This window comes from Neurospora tetrasperma (assembly GCF_000213175.1).
Source record: "Neurospora tetrasperma FGSC 2508 unplaced genomic scaffold NEUTE1scaffold_81, whole genome shotgun sequence".
Lineage (NCBI taxonomy): Eukaryota > Fungi > Ascomycota > Sordariomycetes > Sordariales > Sordariaceae > Neurospora > Neurospora tetrasperma.
Genome location: NW_009799179.1, coordinates 8,187,020 through 8,206,608, shown reverse-complemented (window position 1 = coordinate 8,206,608; position 19,589 = coordinate 8,187,020). Strand labels below are relative to the sequence as shown.

General features: G+C 39.2%; 5 protein-coding genes across 5 annotated transcripts; 3 read left to right on the top strand and 2 right to left on the bottom strand.

Annotated features, from left to right (window-relative positions):
* Positions 1-10,485: 10,485 nt before the first annotated feature.
* NEUTE1DRAFT_126722 (uncharacterized protein) lies at positions 10,486-11,632 on the top strand (the record flags this gene model as incomplete). The annotated part of the gene is made up of 2 exons (XM_009858708.1): positions 10,486-11,333; positions 11,389-11,632. 2 exons carry the CDS (start codon positions 10,517-10,519, stop codon positions 11,493-11,495), a joined length of 924 nt encoding a protein of 307 aa, XP_009857010.1.
* A 157-nt stretch (positions 11,633-11,789) lies between these two features.
* On the bottom strand, positions 11,790-12,858 carry NEUTE1DRAFT_73964 (uncharacterized protein; the record flags this gene model as incomplete). Its single annotated transcript, XM_009858707.1, has 2 exons — positions 11,790-12,266; positions 12,378-12,858. 2 exons carry the CDS (start codon positions 12,814-12,816, stop codon positions 11,965-11,967), a joined length of 741 nt encoding a protein of 246 aa, XP_009857009.1.
* Positions 12,859-13,644: 786 nt separating this feature from the next.
* On the bottom strand, positions 13,645-15,963 carry NEUTE1DRAFT_133805 (uncharacterized protein; the record flags this gene model as incomplete). Its single annotated transcript, XM_009858706.1, has 2 exons — positions 13,645-15,641; positions 15,707-15,963. 2 exons carry the CDS (start codon positions 15,885-15,887, stop codon positions 13,645-13,647), a joined length of 2,178 nt encoding a protein of 725 aa, XP_009857008.1.
* A 736-nt stretch (positions 15,964-16,699) lies between these two features.
* Positions 16,700-17,876, top strand: NEUTE1DRAFT_51197 (uncharacterized protein; the record flags this gene model as incomplete). The annotated part of the gene is made up of 5 exons (XM_009856660.1): positions 16,700-16,889; positions 17,028-17,123; positions 17,325-17,386; positions 17,472-17,729; positions 17,817-17,876. 5 exons carry the CDS (start codon positions 16,700-16,702, stop codon positions 17,874-17,876), a joined length of 666 nt encoding a protein of 221 aa, XP_009854962.1.
* A 1,205-nt stretch (positions 17,877-19,081) lies between these two features.
* On the top strand, positions 19,082-19,533 carry NEUTE1DRAFT_106318 (uncharacterized protein; the record flags this gene model as incomplete). The annotated part of the gene is made up of 2 exons (XM_009858705.1): positions 19,082-19,218; positions 19,383-19,533. 2 exons carry the CDS (start codon positions 19,082-19,084, stop codon positions 19,531-19,533), a joined length of 288 nt encoding a protein of 95 aa, XP_009857007.1.
* Between the last annotated feature and the right edge of the window lie 56 nt (positions 19,534-19,589).

The window sequence follows — 19,589 nt, the reverse complement described above, 5'->3', positions numbered from 1 at the left end:
TTTTAATATAAATTAGAATTTATATTTTACTATATTAGACCAATCTTACTAAATACCTAATATAAAGGTCCGTTAATAAATTAAATAGGAAAAGGATAAAATTCCAACGAAGGAGGAGGTAGAAGCTACTATAATCTATACTATAGTATTAATTAATAGTAATAATAAATAGGCTATTATTTCGGATTTAAAGAATTATTACCTACTTTGTTTATATCCCCGTACAAAGTTCCCTCGCTACGTCCTTAATTATAGCGAATTAGTAGAAGAAGTTTATATACGAACGGATGCTATTAATAAGGCGTAGAAAGGCGATTAATATAAAAATATTCTACTCTTTAAACCGATTATACAATTAATAGAAATTAATTCTAATTTTAGAAAATACGGCCTTAATATTATATATTATTTCTTTAACGGGAAACTATTTTATAAAGCCTATAAATTAGAATTATTAATAGTATAAGAAGAATTCCAAATAAGGATCCTCCTAAACGAGGCGGTAAACGACCTACTCTATAATATACTTACTCTCCTCAATAGGGTATATTAAGACGTAGTATATTTAAACTTATAGGTATTCTACTTCGTTAATTAGGCTTACTAATTATATTAAAAAAACGAACGTTTAGTAAAGGACTTCTTTAAGATGGGTATAGAATTGAAAGTTGCAAAAAATTATACGAAATAATATAAAATATCCTTATAATTCGAAATATAGTACCAAATATTAAAAGAATAAAATAAATTATGTATTAAGATAATTATATCTTTTACTACATTACTTCCCCCCTCTCTTATTATAAATAAATTAATTAAATATAGTATTACCTTCGTAGATATAGTTAAATATAATGTAAGAAACGACCCTAATCCTTTAAATAGCGGAAATACTAGTAAAAATATATAACGGTAATTAATATAGGGAATACTACAATTATACGTCTATACCGGCGCGGATCCGTCTAATAGTAACGACCTATTGGATAATAATAACGAAAGTAGTAATAGCGGTAATAATAGTAATAGTAATCCGCCTTTAAAATACGTATCAATTCCCCCTTCTCTACTAGTTTCTCTTTATTTTAGAATAGGGACCCTAATAATAAAAAGATATATACCCCTCGGCTTATAAGCTCCCCCGCTCTATAGTTATAAAAGATCCTTTAAAGTAATAGATCTGTTTACTTTTAGTAATAACGTAAGCAATAAGGTTTCTTTTAATATATAAATATTTTAAATATAGAATAAATTAAAAAGTAATATTAACTATTTCATTAACGAATAAGTACGTATTAAGGAAGTATTAATAAAATTAGGAAGTAAAGTAATTGAAAGGATCTTGCCTTACCTTAATAGGAGCTACCTAGAAGCGATAATTATTATTGACAATTTCTTAGAACATTTATAGAATAATTATTATAATTATATAGTAAAGGAAAAGGCTATTTAAGAATTCGAAAGGTTGAAAATAAAGCTATAGGAATGTTTTTAAAATTTTAAAACTGTATTCGTACGCCTAACTAACTAATATATAGTACTAAAATAATTATAAAAGTGGGATATAAGGAGGAAAGTCCTAAAAGTATTTATAATACTAGTTAAAACTATATATTTGAAAGAGTATAAATCCTTTAAAAACTATTACTTACTCCTTTAATCGCTAAACTCTAATATTAAAAGGGAAGAATAGAAACCTACTTCTAAAAATAAGAAGAATTATCCCCTTAAAGGTTAAAGTAATGAAAAAAGTAGTAAACCCCGAACTTTTATTCCGATTATTATACTTAAATACTAATACCCTACTTTCAATAAAATAAAAAAATTAATTACTAAGAACCGTTGCTTCAATTATAGAAAGGTCGAGTACTGTTTAAATTCTTACCCTAATTTGAGTAAGATATTTACTCTAAAGGTTAAGTTTAATACTATTACTAATAAAATTTAGAGTCCGAGGGCGACTAATTCGAAAGAAGTTAAATAACTGGAAATTACCCCCGAAGGGTTAAAAGCCAATATATTAAACTTAGCAAAATTAAGTTCGGAGTCGGAAAACTAAATACTCTAAGGAAAGAAGTTTCTATCCTAGGGGAAATATTTATATAAATTAATAATATAAATAATAGAATAAAGGATTAGTATAGTAAAATATACCCGAACTTCAATTTGAAGAATTATTTAGGTAGAGGAAAACTATTCTTTATTAACTATATTATAATTAAAAATAGATTAATTATTTCAATACAATATACTTTAATAGATACCGGAGTAAACGTATATATTATTGTAAATCGATCCTTTGCTAATAAATTAAAGAAATATTTAAAATTTAAAGTCTATAAAAATTTCGAATTAAGGCTAGTAATACTATACAAAAAGGCTATATTAAACGAAATTTAATAAACCTTAAGAGGCTACCTACGTATTAATAATATTATATTCAAAAAATAATAAATAATAGTACTACTAAGCCTAAAACGAAATATAATTTTAGGGAGAATATAACTAATTGAAAATAATATTTTACCCAATTATAAGAGAAGAGTATTACTATTTAAACCCGAAGTTATATTTATCCTTATATTAAATATTAGAATAAATAAGGCCGGCCCCCCAATAGAAGATCCTAACTTTTAAGAAAATATACGGAGAAAAGAAGAATTAATAATATAAGAAGACCTATAGAGAGAACTAGACTATCGGGTAGAGGTAAGGAAAAGATTATAATAGATTCTAGCGAGGATTTACAAATTGGAGTTCTTTAAAAAAGATTAAATACCGAAAATAAAGACCGATTTAGAATTTAATTAAGATTAGAAACCCCTAGACCTCTTACAAAGGCTATTAAATTAATTACTATTATAAAACACTATGAAGAGAGTAATTAATTAAATAGAAAGAAAATTAAAAGAAGATATAAAGGATTTAATAAATTAGAATAAAAGTATAGGAAGGTTGGAATCTACTACGGTAGTGGAGATATATTATCTAAAGAATAAAAAAGGACCCTACTATTTTAAGCGAAAATAGGGATAAACGAAAAGTCGCTCTTTAGATTTAATAGTAATTAATAGCATTATATTTAATTATTACGTATAGGAAAGAAAAGTAAAATTAGAAGTAATTAGTTTGTACGAAATTAATAGAATAATAAAGACAACAAGATTAGAAGCTACAAATCAAAGTAATATTAAGTATAAGGAGGAAAAGGAAGTTGTCAAACGAGGGCATCGCGGGTCTGGATATATAAGTTAAATCCTACTACTCGTCGCCGCCTTCCTTTTCCGTTAATCCTATTAATAAGAGTATAAGCCTTATTCTATCTGATATACTATAGTACCCTATACGCTGGGCCATCCAACTATACTATAACATTACCCCCCCCCTCGGAATAAAGGTTTAGCCCTAGAGCCGAAAGAAAAGAAGTAAGATGAAAGAAAGGAAGTAAGATAAAAGGTAAATGCCTAATATATAAAAAAATAACTACCTATATAAACCTATTGTAACAATTGGTCCAATCTATTATATTACAATAAAAGAAAGCTAAAACGAACTCTATACTAATTATTACGGCTATATTTAATCTAATTACTATAGCAATAACTATATACTTTCAAAAATATAAAAAAAAACTTCCCCCTAATTAAACTCGAACCGGCCGCTTTCCCAATAGAGGACAGATACCTTCGAACTTTAGTACGTTATTATATAATTTTATAAGCTATTACGCTACGCTATTGCACTATACAACTAAGGCTATAGTCGGTAGTAGACGAACTGTAACCTCTTCTTTATTAATTTACTTCTCTATCCTCCTTCCTATTAATTATTTTTTATATATACGCCTTATTTTTAATTTTATTATCGTTTCTTTAGGCCGATTATCCTCCGTATATTTCCTTACAATTCTTCTATTATAAGAAACCTTTATTTATATCCCTAAGCGTTTCGGCGGTTCTAATTTATTTAGGTTTTCTTTATAATAAACGTCTAGCTTTTTACTAATATTTTTAAAGTATTCTACTAAATACTATTTAAAGTTTAAATCCTAACCCTTCTATATAACTTAATACTCTAGCGTTTTATTCGTTAACTTATAAATTAAAATATCCTCTACTTTCTATTCTTCTACTTCGTTATTATCGTCTTTTACTATAATCCCTACCGGATTCTTATTAATTTAACCTAATAGGGGATTCCTCGGATCTTTCCTTAATTTATTTATATAATAAACCCTACTTCCCCTCTATCCTTCTAATAAATCTAATTTATATAACATCCCCTTTATTTTGATAATTTTATATAGGATCCTTATTAGCAGGTAATCTAATTTATTATTAGGCCTATTTATTAACTATCCTTTCTTAATAATAAACACCTTATTACCTACTCTAAAATTAGGGATTCTCCAATATCTATTCGTTTATTTTATTTATTATTCTTACGCCTTAGCAATAATTTATCGCGCCCAATCGTAGTATTTTTTTAATAAATCTAGCAATTTCTACGCTTCTACGCATTATAAGTTTGTCTTTACTTCCGTATTCCTCTTATCCCAATTAACTAGTAGGTTTATTAGGAACCTAAAGAGTACTTCGTATAAGCTTAAACCTCCTAAGCTATCGTACAATAGGGTAGCCTAAATTATATTTAGCGTAGGTATTACTACCAACTAATTATCTTAGTTATAATTAATAAAAGGGCGTAATCGTTAATTAATATTTAAAATACTTAATAATTCTTTTATAAACTCCAAAACGAATTAAGGCTCTCTATCGCTAATTATATCTTTAAGTAACCCGTAGATTCAATATAAACCTTCGTAGTAAAGTATTATAACGTCCTTTACTATAATAGTATCGTAATATAGGTTGTACTAGGAAGCTTTCGATATTCTATCTATTATAACTATTAACTTATTATATTCCTAAAGTTTTTCTTTTAGTATTAATTTAAAATCGATTATTATAAACTTCTAAATTCTATTATCCTTCTCAATAAATTAGGGATATAATAGTCTAAGGGTCTTATTACAAAGAACTTTTAACGTCCTATATATCTAATAGTTATTTATATATTTATTAATATCTTTTATTATTCTAAGCTACTAATATTATTTAATAAATAGTCTTCTAATCTTATTACAGCCGGGATGAACTATTATTAAGGTTTCGTATCCTACTCGGATAATTTTCATCCTTAATATATCTTTATCTAATACGACCAACTTACCGTTGTATAGGAGTAATCCCTCTTTTAGCATATAAAGCTTAAATTCCGCCTCCGCTTTAATTTAATAAATGAATTGTAATTCCTCTTACTAATTAGCTTTTAATAATCGATTTATTAATAGGGCGGGGCGCTTCGGTTCCGCTATTTAATTTTAACCCTCCGTTATATTAGGTTCGGCCTCCGGTTTCTCGGAATCTACCTCCGAAATTTTAGAGGGCTTAGAAATTTTTAAGATTATATTTAATTCGGTCGTCGGCTTATCTTCTTTATTACCTATATAAATAAAATAACCTTCCGGAAATAGCTTTAATAATTATAAAATCCTCTAATTATTACGCTTCTAGAATATTATTTTAAATATTTCCAACTTCCTAGAAAAGGCGTCTACTACTATTTTTAAATATTTATATTAATTAAATATAATTATTCTATTTATAATAAGGAAATATTAGCGATTATTTAGTATTTAGAGGAATAGTTAATAGAATTTAAAAATTATAAAAAATTTATTATTATAACCGACTATTAGAACTTTAAATACTTTATAGAGAGATAGAAATTCTTTAAATATTAAGTATATTAAATTAAACTTCTTTCGAAGTTTAATTTCGAAATTTAGTACCGTCTAAGTAAATTTATTATAATATATAATATTCTATTATAGCGGGATTAAAATAAACCTAATAAGGAGGATATAGAAATAAGGGAGATATAATTAATCCTTTAAAAGGTTTTTAAGAATTATATTCGTATAGTAGCCTCCTCTATAATTATAAAGGAGGGCGTAAGGGTATTTAAAAATCCGGATTTATAATAATTTTATGAAAAGGTAGCTTAGTAGGATATAATTTACTAAAACGTTCTTTAAGTAATTATTAATAGTAATTAAAGTTTGTCCGCTGTAATTTAAGGTTTAAAAATATAATTAGGAAAATATTGAATTAATAATTTAGGGAAGTTATATTATTAAAGCTATATTTAAATCCCCGGAGCCCTAATTATTATAGAAGTAACTACCTTCTATATATTTCCCGAAGATTTAAAGAAGAATATTCTATATATACACCTTATTTAAAGAATATACAACTTAATTACTCTTAGTTATATAGGGAGAGAAAGTATAATATATACTATTAATAGAAATTTCTACTAACCGTTAATAAATATTTATATTCATTAGTTTATAATTAACTATAACACTTATAGGAGGGTAAAATATTAGAAAGAATAAAAGAAAGGGTTATTTAGATTACTACCGATCCTAAATTAATTCTTTAGAAATATTTAAATAGATTTTATTATTAATTTCCTACCTTTAGGAAGCTACATAAACCTCTTAATTATTAAAAACCGGTTTAGTAAAATAGTAATTTTAAAACCTATACCTACTATAGAAGTAAGAATAGTTATTAAAGCTTTTCTATAATATTTTATATACTACTATAATTAGCCCCGGTTTATTATTAATAATAGAAGTTTTAATTAGATTAATAATTTCTAAAAATATTTCTATAACCTCCTTAGAGTAGAATAGTAATTAAATATAGTATTTTACCCCCAAACTAATAGCGGGCCAAAACATATAAATTAAAAGGTGTAAATATTTTTAAGAATCTTTATAAACTATATATAGAATAATTAGGATTATTAATACTCTACTATATAATTAATAATTAATAGTAGAATAAGTATTATAATCGGAATATTTCTATTCATTATTATTTACAATTATTATTTATAATCCCCTATAGTAATTATTATCCAACCCGTAGAAACTGAATTTATAAACCTATAAAAGAGAATTAAAGGTTTCGTTATATAGCTATAGTAAATTATAAATTTTTATTAAACAACAATAATTATTTTAGTATAGGATTAAGAACGTTTTATAAATTATAAGAAATAATTAGCCCAAGTCTTTAAGGAGGGGGATAAAGTTTAATTAAACTTTAAAAACTTTAGAATTAAATACCCTAAAAAGAAGTTAGATTAAATATATATTAAATATATAATTTCAAGAATTCTTAATTTATATATTATAGAATTTACTAATATTACTATTAAAGTCTTTAATAAATTTTATATAGATTTCCTATAACGTATTCGGAACAATCCTTTACTAAAGTAGGTTATTATTAACCTTTAACCTCCAATTATTATAATTAATAATAAAAAAGAATATTTTATAAATAAAATTTTATACTATTAAATAAAGAAGGGATATAGAGAAGTATTAATAAAGTAGGTAGGATAGGTAGAATAAATTTAGGAACCTTTATAAATAGTAGTTAATACTATAGTATTAAACTATTTTAAAACTAAATATAGCCTAACTATTATTAATAATAATCTAATTAAATATTTTATTATTAAATATAAGAAATAATAACGTTGGTTATAAAAAAGAAGAAAAAGAGTAATATTAATTTTAAATTTTTCTATTTCTTCTAAATTTTTCTCTTACAATTATCTCCTATTTCTATAATATCCATCCTTACTTCTAAAATTACTACCCTATCTTAAATTATACGTAATTTATAGGGTAAGGGTACTATTAATAGAAGGGAAGGGGGGAAGGGGGAAACCGCTTTAATATAGTATAAATATTTGTAGTTAAAAAGAAAAAAAAAGAGAAAGGTTAGTACTAAAGTTTTTGAATAGGAGGGAAAATAGAAAGAAAGAAGTAGAAGTAATATATTAATTAATAAATCCTTTCTTATATAGTTCGGTAATATTCCTTTAAATATTTATATATTAATTTAAATTCTTTTTTATTATTACTTTAACCGTAGCGCTAGATACCGCCTCCTAAATAGTAATTATATATAAGGTTATCAATAATACCCGGTCGTACTACTTACTATTATAATAATAATTAGCGTATATAATATAATTAAGTATTATAAAATAGGTTTCCTTTATATTTAAATATATAATATAGGGTATAGTAGATTCTTTATAATTAAACTATAGTAAAAAGGTTAGCAACGATACAACGTCGGAGGAGAGACCTTAAGAGAGTAAGATATAAAAAAAAAAAAAAATTTACTTCGCGCTAGTACTTCTTTATAAAATACGAATTTAAAAGGGTTATAATAATAGTAATAATTATATAGCGGGATTAAGGGTAATAATTAAGGGAGGGGGGTATATTAGAATTTAAGGAAGGGGCATTAGGAAGGTTAGCGTTAATAGAGAGGAATTATAGAAGGGGGGGCTAGGGGGTAAAGTATTAAAATAAGTAAAAGGGGAGCTAAAGGGCGAAGTACTAAAGCGGGCGGAGGTAAAGGCTAATAAATTATTTTTAATAGAATAAAAAGTTTAGGGGCTAGAATCCGGGAGCGAGGCTAAATTAACGGAAAAGGATAGTATATAGTAAGGTATTTAAAAATATTAAGGAGGTCGGAAGAAACGGATTAGTATTAAACGGAAAGGAAAATAATATTATTTACTTTAAAGGATTAAATTACTATTAAAAAAAAAAGAGAAAAGGGAGAAGTTTAAAAAGCGAAGGGAAAAGGAATTATATATATAAATTTAAAGAGTATAAACGCTAAAACTATTACCTACTACCTATTACTATTTATTATTAATTACTATTTAGTATAGTAATTACTATATTAAATAGAAGGTATAAATACGTCGGTTAACGGTATAGGAAATAAATTTATAATTAAGATAGAAATTGCGAATATATTAGAAACTAATTATAAGGGTAGGTAGGAGAGGGGTAAGGAGGGGGGGAAGGAGGAGGGTAATATTATAGGGCTAGTGCCCGGGTTATAAACTCTAATCTTTAGGACTAGAACTATCGTTAATTACAATAGCGTAGAGCGCGCAGCCCCGATAAAAACCTCTTAGCGCCGGTAGATCCGTATTTTAGATAAACTTTTCCTCTTTTATAGAATTTTAATTAAGCTATACGACCAGCACCCGTATTAACCGTGCTGTCCCCGTTACAGAAAGAATCTAGAGTTGGCTATATAGCGGTATTATAAGGTAAATAGAAGACTAAAGATAAATATAAATAAGGGTATATAATACGCCGAATTAATGGTATAAGTTAGGTTATTTAGGATAAAGCAGGTATATAAATTAGGAAGCGGGTTATTTTGAGCGAGATACGAAATTTTCGGTATAAAGAAGTTGGTTAATAGGCGTCGAAGCTAGACGATAGTAAGGCGGTTACGGTATACGTTTTATCGTTGTCGGTATTAATAGAAGTTTTTCTGGATGTTGAGGCTTTTTATGTGTTGAAGTCGCTTGGTCTTAGTCTGAGTCGAGTGAAGCTGAAAAGTGGCAGGTCAATGGTGACGGCCGAGTATTCGCACTCAAGACATCAGATATCAGGACCACATATAGAGCGCCATCGTGGACCACAAAGCAAACCAAGGTACGGAATACCGAGTAGCTATCCCTTGACCACGGTGTTGATCACTTGCTCCTGAGGTGTGATGTGACAATGACCTTTACCCGTCCCGGAGGAGGATGATTGATATTGGAAGACCCCGACTGACCCGAGCATGCACGATAACTGCGTCCCCTTTATGCTTGTCAGTGCGGGACAACCATGGCGCGATTGCGGAATCAAGGACACGTGTAGGTAATAAAGGGGGCAAAATGCCAACTAGAGTGCAGGACACGATATATTTTTTTCAAAGAGACGGTAATATAATACTCCGGTGTTGTTTAAATAGACGTCCAGCGTTGTCAGACTTTGAAGGCTGTGATGACTGATGAGTGGAAGAACCGCGCTAACAGGTTAGGGTTAACAGGGCAACCCCTTCTTCCCCTCAGAAGCCCCGAAATCCTAGTCTGTCGCTCCCCCGCTCCCCGAAATTGCGCGGCCCGGTAGCGGACCCGGGCTTTCTGGGGACATTCAACGTCATCGCCTCAAGTTTTACAATCGGCGACGACTTCGAATTCCGATATCTGTAAGTGCGCTGCAAATCCCACATTGGCCCGGAAGTGTCTTCGCACCACCCCTCTCTTTTCTAACCCCCGCTGAACCGTCTGCTTCGGACCTATCCCGGCTCATTGAGACCTTCAGCGGGTATTGTCGGAGCTGCACCGGCGTGTCTTCCGCTCATCTGATCCCGCAACCTATCGATGAGTGGCGTCTCATAAGTGTGACTAAGAACCTAGACTGCCTCTATCAAGATAGCTTTTGCAGCCATCGAATTAAAACATATCCCCCCAAAACAAACAAGCACTCACCAATTGCAGACCCAGGACTCGACGCAACCAAAACAAGGAAAACTTAAAATTAAAAAAATCGCCCATCATGATTGACATGGCTCTCGACCACGGCTCCCTCGAGCACATCCTCCCCGTTTCGTGGAAGTCCCAAATAACAGCCTGGCTCGCTGAGGACACTCCTTCGTTCGACGTCGGCGGTTTCGTTGTCGGCGACGCGCCGCGCACTGCCACTCTCTGGGGGAAGTCGCAGGGAATCTTGGCCGGCGTGCCCTTTTTCAATGAGGTGTTCAAGCAGTGCGGCTGCACCGTCGAGTGGCACGCGACCGAGGGCTGCCACGTCGAGACCCACGGCGGAAAGAGGGCGCTGGCAACGGTGACCGGTCCCGCGCGCGGCCTGCTCGAGGGCGAGCGTGTGGCCCTCAACATCCTGGCCCGCTGCTCCGGCGTGGCTACGCAGAGCCGGCACCTGCTGGTGAACCTGCGGAGTGCCGGGTACAAGGGGATCGTGGCGGGTACTAGGAAGACCACGCCCGGATTCCGTCTTGTCGAGAAGTACGGCATGCTCGTCGGAGGAGCCGACACCCACCGCATGGATCTCAGCACCATGACCATGCTCAAGGACAACCACGTGTGGAGCCGCGGCAGCATTACTGACGCTGTCAAGGCGGCTAAGGCGGCTGGTGGCTTCAGCCTCAAGATCGAGGTTGAGGTGCAGAGTGAGGAGGAAGCTGATGAGGCGATTGCTGCCGGTGCTGACATTATTATGCTGGACAACTTCACTGGTGAGGGCGTCAGGGTCGCTGCTCGCAACCTGAAGGAAAGGTGGGCTGGCAAGAAGCAGTTCTTGCTTGAGGTTTCCGGTGGTTTGACTGCCGACAATGCCGAGTCCTACATTTGCCACGGTAAGTGTGCCGGATCAATCATCTCCAGTAGAAATGTCGCTGACAGGCACATTAGATATCGATATCCTTTCGACAAGCTCCATTCACCAAGGCGTGCCGCACGTCGACTTTTCGCTCAAGATCAATGTCGACAAGGGCACCGGCCCTGAGATTTCGAGCTAATGGATTCATATAATGAGTTTTTGAGTGCACGACACATTGGTATGATACTTTAAAATTCAAGCATGCAGTATTACCCGACTTTGATGAGCTGGCTGTGATAGGCTAGTTCGACCACTGTGAGTGATACGCACAACAGGAGATGAGCGCCACCAAAATGGTACCAAAGTGTTATGGACTGACGTATCCGTAATCAATGCCAAACCTGGTGCATCATGTTCTCCAAATTCCAGCACATAGATGGTTATTTTGGTTCCAATCCAGCCATCCAATATTGTGCCACGCCGAATAGTCTTCGAGTCTTGCTTTTGACACTCCCAGCGAGATGGCCGCAAAATGCAATACCATTATTCACTGCGAAGTGGTTTCAGTGATAACTATTCCCACCCAAAATGATTTCACCGCACCTTTTCCCTAACGCCGACATGCAATATAGTCTAGTAATTCCAACAATCCCCATCCGACAATATGTTTACCCCGTCGCCTCCTCCAAAAGCTGCGACACCGTCACAGCTTTATACCCCCTCCTCTGCATCTCCGGCAACACCTTCCTCAACATGGGCGGCGTCCAACTCCTCCGATCATGACAGATAATAATTCCCCCGGGGCTCAGCATACTGAGGATATGCCTCGCATTCAACCAGGCATACCCAATCTGGGCATCATGTGGATATATGCTCCCCAAAACCAATCGATACCCCAGTTTCCTCACCAGACTCAACATCCTCTCGCTAAAGAACCCTGATCCAGGCCGGTAATATTTGCCCTCGATGACTTGCTCTTCGACGGTCCCGCCTTCTCTTGTTCTTGTATCCCTTGTTTCTGTTGTCGTCGTATCTGTCCCACCTGTTGTTCTCCCTTCTGCACCATGGCCAGCACTGCCACCAGGCCACACCCTCCCCTCAGCCTCGTAAGCCTCTCGAATCAACCCCTCCACCTCCTTCATCTGCCTCTCCAGCTCCTCATCCGCCAGCTCCCTCGCCATCTCATCATGCATCCCGTGATTCCCCAATTCATGCCCTTGCCTCACAATCTCCCTCAAGATCTCCTCCCTCCCCCGCACCTGGCCTCCAATGACAAAAAACGTCGCATGCACCCCGCCCGCTTTCAATGCCGCGAGGATCTCTCTCGTGTGATCGGACGGCGCATCGTCAATGGTCAGGGCCACGATCTTGCGGTGCGGCGGCAACCAAAGGCGCCAGAGGACGTCGGTCCACCGTTGCGAAAAGTACCGGATCAAAGACGAGGGCGGTTTGTAGATGGTATAGAAGGGGAGCAGGAGGATGGAGGGGAGGATGAGCAGAAGGAGGATTAGGGTGGCCATGCGGGCGCGGCGGGTGCGGCGGCGGAGGACAGCGGAGGGAAGGGCGGCGAAGAGGGAGAGGCGTGGGAGGAGGCGTGGCATATCGCGGGGTGTCGCGAAGAAGGATGCAAGGTTGAAGTCGAGAGTTGGGGGCGGGGGGAGGGCGGGTTATTGCGCCATTCCCTTCGTTCGTTATAGCTTGTTAAGTACAATGCAGGATCGGGACGGCAGTTGGTATGAGTTTCGAAGGTGATATCGGTCGGGGGTTATGTCTGTCTGTGTCCGTCTGGTACAGAACGAAACAAAGGGTTAGATAAAAGAGACGGCGGGTTGAATAGGAGAAGCAGCGGAGAGTTCGTTGGAGAGACGCGACTCGAAGGACGCAATTCAATTAACCCGATAAGCGATAAGGCCATCAAGGGACCGATAACCTGACCTGAAGATGCAAGCTCTAGGGGATTGTGGGGCTCAGTGGGGTTTATTGTGGGGCAACGTGGCCAGGCTTTCCAGGAACGGGCATGCTTTGGCTGGCAAAGCAAAGCAAAGCTCCTGAAGTTGGTGAAATGATCACCGGCAACACGAAGGCAGTCAGTCAATTCAGGTTGCTCCTTTTATTCACAATGCTTCTTCCAATGAAAGCTAAGCAGCGTAAAAGACAGCGTCTCAAATAGTTTGACAACCCAACAATGAACGTGGTATATTTCCTTCTCTAACCCTAAATCCCTTGTTTTCCTAAACGCCACAACCATATGCCATCTTTGTTGCCTTCAACCTTTGAACGTGAAAACGCCAGATGCTCCCAGATTCAAAACCCATGTGTAAACAGATCCAACAGCAACATACTACCTATTATGTAAACTTTTTCAAATCCTCCTTTTCCACCGTGCTGACAAAGGCATGGGTGAGGAAGTGCATCCAGACCTTGTTCTGCCTTTTCTTCCCCTTCTTCTTCTTGTTCTTCTTCCTGTCGTGCTTCTTGAAGGTTTCCGTCTCCAACTCGTCTTCGTCCGAGTCATCGTCTACTTCTTCTCCATCACTCAGATCATCATCTTCTTGTTCTTCTTCCTCGTCTGTCTCTTCCACTTCCTCAAAGAGATCCTCCTCCTCCTCCTCCTCTTCGGCCGCGGACTCGTACGAGACATCAAGACTCTTAGCCTTGCCTTTTTTGGGCTGCTTACTTATCCGGTACGCAAGCTCAACATAGTTTTTGACTGTAAGATCACTCAGCTTGTACAGCTTATCATCAAAAGTACTGTATTCCACCTCAAATTGAAACTCGCGCGGGTCCGGCTTTGGGTGGATAGGCTTCCTGTTGCCGTGCCTTCCTTTGCGCCAGCGGAGAAGCCAATCCACCCATGTCTCCTCCTCTTCATCGTGATCCAACAACGCAGACGAGGCCTCGGTAGTAATGTTGTTGATGTGCGTAAGGTTGGCAAAATACTGAGTGTAGCCTGTCAGCGTAAGGGGCTGTGGGGAGTAGGCCGGTCCTGGCGGTGAGCTTTTCGCAGGGGGGTGGGGAATGAGGAAGTCGGGTTTTTTCGGTTTGGAGTCACCACCCTTGTTCTTCTTCCCCTTTTTCTTCTGGGCGTCGATCTCGTCGTCATCTTCCATGCGAGAAGAGTGTTGTCGCTTGAGGTCGAGGTGCTTCTGCCTGTCATTTTGCTCCAATTCGATCGACATCGCGTCCTTGGCTGCGTCCCTCCAAACGGGCGTGTCCTCCAACCCCGAAATATTGTATTCGACGATACGCAGGGCAGGATAGTAGTTCGGAACGATGCTGGGGCTGACGAGAGATAGCGAGTAGCGTTCACCCCACACGTCGGGCTTTTTCTTCTTGCCCTTCCTTCCCTTCTTGCCTTTCTTCATTTGGCCAGAGTTCTTGGAGTCGGTGGGCGGCGGTTGAAGTTTTGCCCAGTTCTGACGTAGTTCTTGGAGGTAGTCGGCTGCTCCCGTTACCGAGAGCTCGTCGTCCATGGCCTCCCGAATGTCAATGCTATCACCGGGCAGTCCGGCTAGTTGGCCCACGTTGATGTCCCGCTCATCGTGAATGAAGAAATGGTCGATGTTCATGTGGCCAAATACGCCGCTCACAACCACATCCCGATACTGGCGGAGCCAGAGGCTGTACTTCTGCCAGCAATTCTCGTCCCACAGCTTTTTGCTATCCGTCCGCGCAGGAGGAACATGACCCATAAGAATGGCCTTCATGCCACGCTGCCGCATGATCTGAAGCTGGATGCGCAACCACTCCATCTGCTTGTACCCAGGCTCACTGGGGCTGGCGCAACCATCAGTCCCAGCATTGCGGTCGAAGAAGTACAGCGTATTCAGGCTGAAGATGGCGAGCCTGTTCGGGATAACCTCGACGTAGAACCACCCTCCGAATTGAAAGCTATGGCGCTGTGCTTCTGGGACAAAGCGGCGCCAGATGTGCGTGTAGTGCTGCAGCCATGAGTTCGGCCCTGGGAGCAGAATGTTGTGTGGTAAGATGTCATTGTTTCCCAGCGTCGGTACTATGGGGATTTCGAGGTGACGGCCCGTCGAGTCAGAGAAGAGTTCGGCCATCTTGTCGGCGATCCAACGGTTGGTACCCAAAACTTGGTCGGCATTGCGCGGGACTCCCTCGTCGCTGTCGTGGCGGGCAGTGTCGCCGGTCCAGATGACAAAGTCGATATCGTCCTTGACGTTGGCGGCTATCCAGTCGAAGGTTGCGTTGATGAGGGCGAAGGGCGAGTCACAATCCGAGACCTCGGCGCCGTAAACGCCCGCAGGCCCTTTGCCGCGGTGGCAGGCATCAGCTTCGTCTGTGGAAGAGTGCGGCTTGTAGAACTGGTCGGGATGTAAATCTGGGACGACGAAGCGATTAGCTCTCAATACTTTGGGACTTTCCGATCGTCGCGTCTCTGCCCACCAGTAATGTGCAGAAATTTGCCGTGTAACTTTCTTGCAGAGTTCGCGATGGGTTGTGCGACTGTTTCTGCTGTCTGAAGGTCGGTTGCAATCGGGATGTTGGATGGGACGGCACCCAGTGGGCTGGCAATGACGCCATGCCACAGGCAAGCCAGCCCTAGAATGCACCGGCTGAGTGACATTGGGTGCTGCCTTTGGGACTTTGTTGGAGACTCTGAAGACTTGAGAGCCGTACAGAGGAACAAAGTTGAAGATGGCATCTTCAGAAGAAGGGAAAAAGGAAAAGAGGAGGGTTCAAACTGAACTAAGCTTTTTTACATAGTCGGTGGCGTGTTTCGTGAAAATTCCTGGAAGTCGGCCGGTGAAAGATTCAGTCAAAAGGGAGCCCAAACCAAGGCTTTTTGAAGATCGGTAACACGCTTCTCCATTTGACCTTCTTGGTCCCAGTCCTTGGCAACTTGGACCCTGAATAGTGGGCTCTAGACATCACTGGTGACCGCAGTGGCCAAGTGGAACGCCGAGTTGGCGTCTGGGGGCTGGAACCTGACCTCGATTGAATGGATCCGATGGACAGCGGTCAGGCGCACACTTGCAGACATCAAGGTGCTTTATTCCCTCTTTTAGGTCCCGTCGTTTTGATGTAGGATCGTCCCCAACGTTATTGTCATCCAGCATACGCCTTCGTTGGTTAATATGCTTTTCTTGGACATAGAATCTGCCGTCGATCTTCGTGACAATAATATTTGACCTTTTCCCCATTGCTCTTCCTCCGTCTGTATGTGCGAAATATGTCTCGAGATACGAATAGGTATCCAGAGCGGGCTCATACCCCAAGAAACCATGGCAGATATCACGACTTTTTGCTTCAATATTGTCGGTACAGGGTGGTACGAGGCTTACACGTCGTACCTCAGATGGGACCTTGCAAGACACCAATATCTGTTCAGGATCATCCCACGTGTAACTCAGAGAGGGGTGCGCACTGATACGCAAAATGCGTCGTCGAGCTGACATGGATATAGGCAACCACCGAGATGGGACACATGAGCGTGCCGCCAGAGACCATGTCGAACATGTATCACTGCCATCAAGGTGGCGTCCTTCACATCAGATGAAACTTCTAGAGGCTACCACTCCGAGTCGTGTAACTCCGGACGAAGAGGAGAACAGTCCGGCTCCAGCCTGTACATAGTAAAAGAAGCGTGCATTGTCAACCGGAAATCACGTCCTCGTGAGCAGAACCAAGAAGAACTGTCAGTTATCTCCGTTGTACATCTGGAGATGATGTCAGGTTTTGGTGGGTGCGTTGACTAAAAACGAAGTTCCCCACCACTGCCCTGCCGTCGTCGGTGCCGCTGCCGCTGCCGCTGCAGTGCCGCCAGCTGAGCTCGACGTCGACAGCGCGCGGGGCAAGCACAGTACGTTCAAGTTTCACACCCTAACTATACACTGTATGGCATCCGCGCCCATATCTTGAAATTTTCGCCGCGCTTCCTCTTCTGTTTCTTTTTCCTTTTTTCTTCTTCATACATATACATCAATTCAACGCAATCAGCGCCGCCTCCAAGGACTTTTGTTCCCCGTGTCCAGCGAGTGCTCATAATTGCTAGTTGCTAGAGTAACACCGAACAGTTTGAGGGAATCCGGAGCGCATGCTGTGATGTTTTCCTATGAAATCCCGGTCACATGTCCAATCGTCCACTTGATCTTTGTATGCGTGTGTCTCAAAAACATGTGTTACTGCCGAGATATATCGCGCAAAAGAGAGCCGCTCGCTCGTCTCTGCTGATCTGTCGAAGCCCGACGAAACTGAACCTTGCGCGCCTGCCCTCATTGTGACCAAGCCTGACCACTCGGCATCGAGCAATGTCTGGCAAGATCACCACATTTCCAGCCAGCCAAACTTCGGCTTCCCTGTTGCGAAGTTCCCGATCCGTTTGTCGTCGGCATATCAGATGTACAGTAGCTTCCGATCGGCGCTTCCGAAGGACGACGGCCCCTCCTTCGATATGTGCTCGAAATGCGTACGGTCAATCAGTGGCTGAGCTGCGTGCCAGACATAGCGACTTGTTCTCTACACAGTTTCCACTTCCCACGTTGTTCTGTTAGAGACGGAGTATCGAGGTTCCGAGGGTCGCTCCGACTCGATGCTTCGTAACCTAGCTGTATGATGTAACGCCACGCAGATCATCCGTCGTTAGCTATATGTAGTGTAAATTCACAGACTATCACATATGTCCACTGAGAATGTCCAATCAGCCCCAATCTCTAGTTTGATCAACTTCTACCCATCAAGAGCGGCCATCCGTTCCCTGTCATATGAAGACATATACCTACCTACACAAGAGACACAAACTTCAAAGTATCTCCACTGAAGTAACCAGGCACGAAAGTACATACCTACCTACTTGCAAATCAATTTACGACTTCCCAAAATCAAGCACTTTCTGGCACCTATCTACTTAAAGAGTAATCAGTAGTTCCCCGCTGTCCGTATCAGTGTTCTGTATAGTTGATCGTGGACCGCACGTTGGTTCAAACATGCCGCCGGGTTTCCAGGTAGATGAATGGGCTTGATATCAAACTCCAATTTCTCAAGTCTACAAATCCTCCCCCCCTTTTTTTTTTTTTTTTTTTTTTTTTTTTTTTTTTTTTTTTTTTTTAACCCCTTCCCCGCCGACTTGACTTGCCCAATTTCGTCAACGCTGGTTCACCTCGGAGACATCCTGCAGTCACATACTGTATACACTTCGACTTCAAGCTCAAATGAGACCGAACGGGGATTTCTCGCTCCTCCTCGTGTATGCATGATCGAGAATACCGAAGTGTCCAATAGCAGCAGGGTCTCATGTCATCATCCAACCTCAATTCCCTCCCCCCCCCCCAAAACTCGAAAACAAACTGACAAGAAACCGGGAAGAAAACCCATTTCGCGCTTATTATTTTTACTTTGTCTTGTGCTACATCTTCACTATAAATATATAAATGGAACAAAACCCACGCACGTGTCTTTGATCACGGTAGCGAAGGCTTACAGGTAGCGGGCATCTATTCTATTGATCTCTTCCTCCCCCACGCCCTCCCTAATCTTGATCTACCCCTAAATAGGGGGAAAGTGAACATACGGTATCGGCGTCCGATATTAAAAGTAACAGAAAGAAAGTCAAGGTCGTTTGCATCTTCGGCTATTCTGAATATGGCATTATGTTTGGATAGGTAGTGTGAACGGATGTGTCAGGTAATCTTTCTTCCCCATAGGATGTCTCGAGATGTAAAACCCAAGAATGTATCAGGCCGACGATATCAAAACAGTGTGAAGATCTCTCAATAGCATCTAGACTTATAGACTGCAATCCATCCCTTTGTCGTAGGGTATATGTATTACTTCTCCCGCGGTGACTTTCGTGGCAAGCTGGTAGGTTGGTGCAGCGGGCACGTTTGTGTGGCCCCCCTCCTTCCTCCTGTTCCCCCCGGCTCTCATGTACGCTACGCGTTCGAACCCGGTAGCTGTAAGTCCACATTTCTTTTTCTCATTTTTTGTTTTGTTTTGGCACATTTTCAGCTTTTTGTCCATTTTTATTCTGGGGGACTTCACTTCCAGCCATAAAGCGTCAAGCCGTTGAAGTTCATGCAAAAGCAAACGAGAATCTTCGTGATTAACAGGCCAATAAGTCTAGTCGATACACACCTCTAACCGGCTACTTCATCATCACCTCCACCCGAGAGCACACCCTCGACACTCGAAATGTTGCAAGCAGAGGGCATCGAGAAGAACAGCCGAAGCGGAAGGATCGACGAGGGGGAAGATCAGGAATGCAAAGAAAGTAGCAACCCATGGGAACAGCAGCAGTGACGTGTTTGATACTGTCTATACATGAGACATT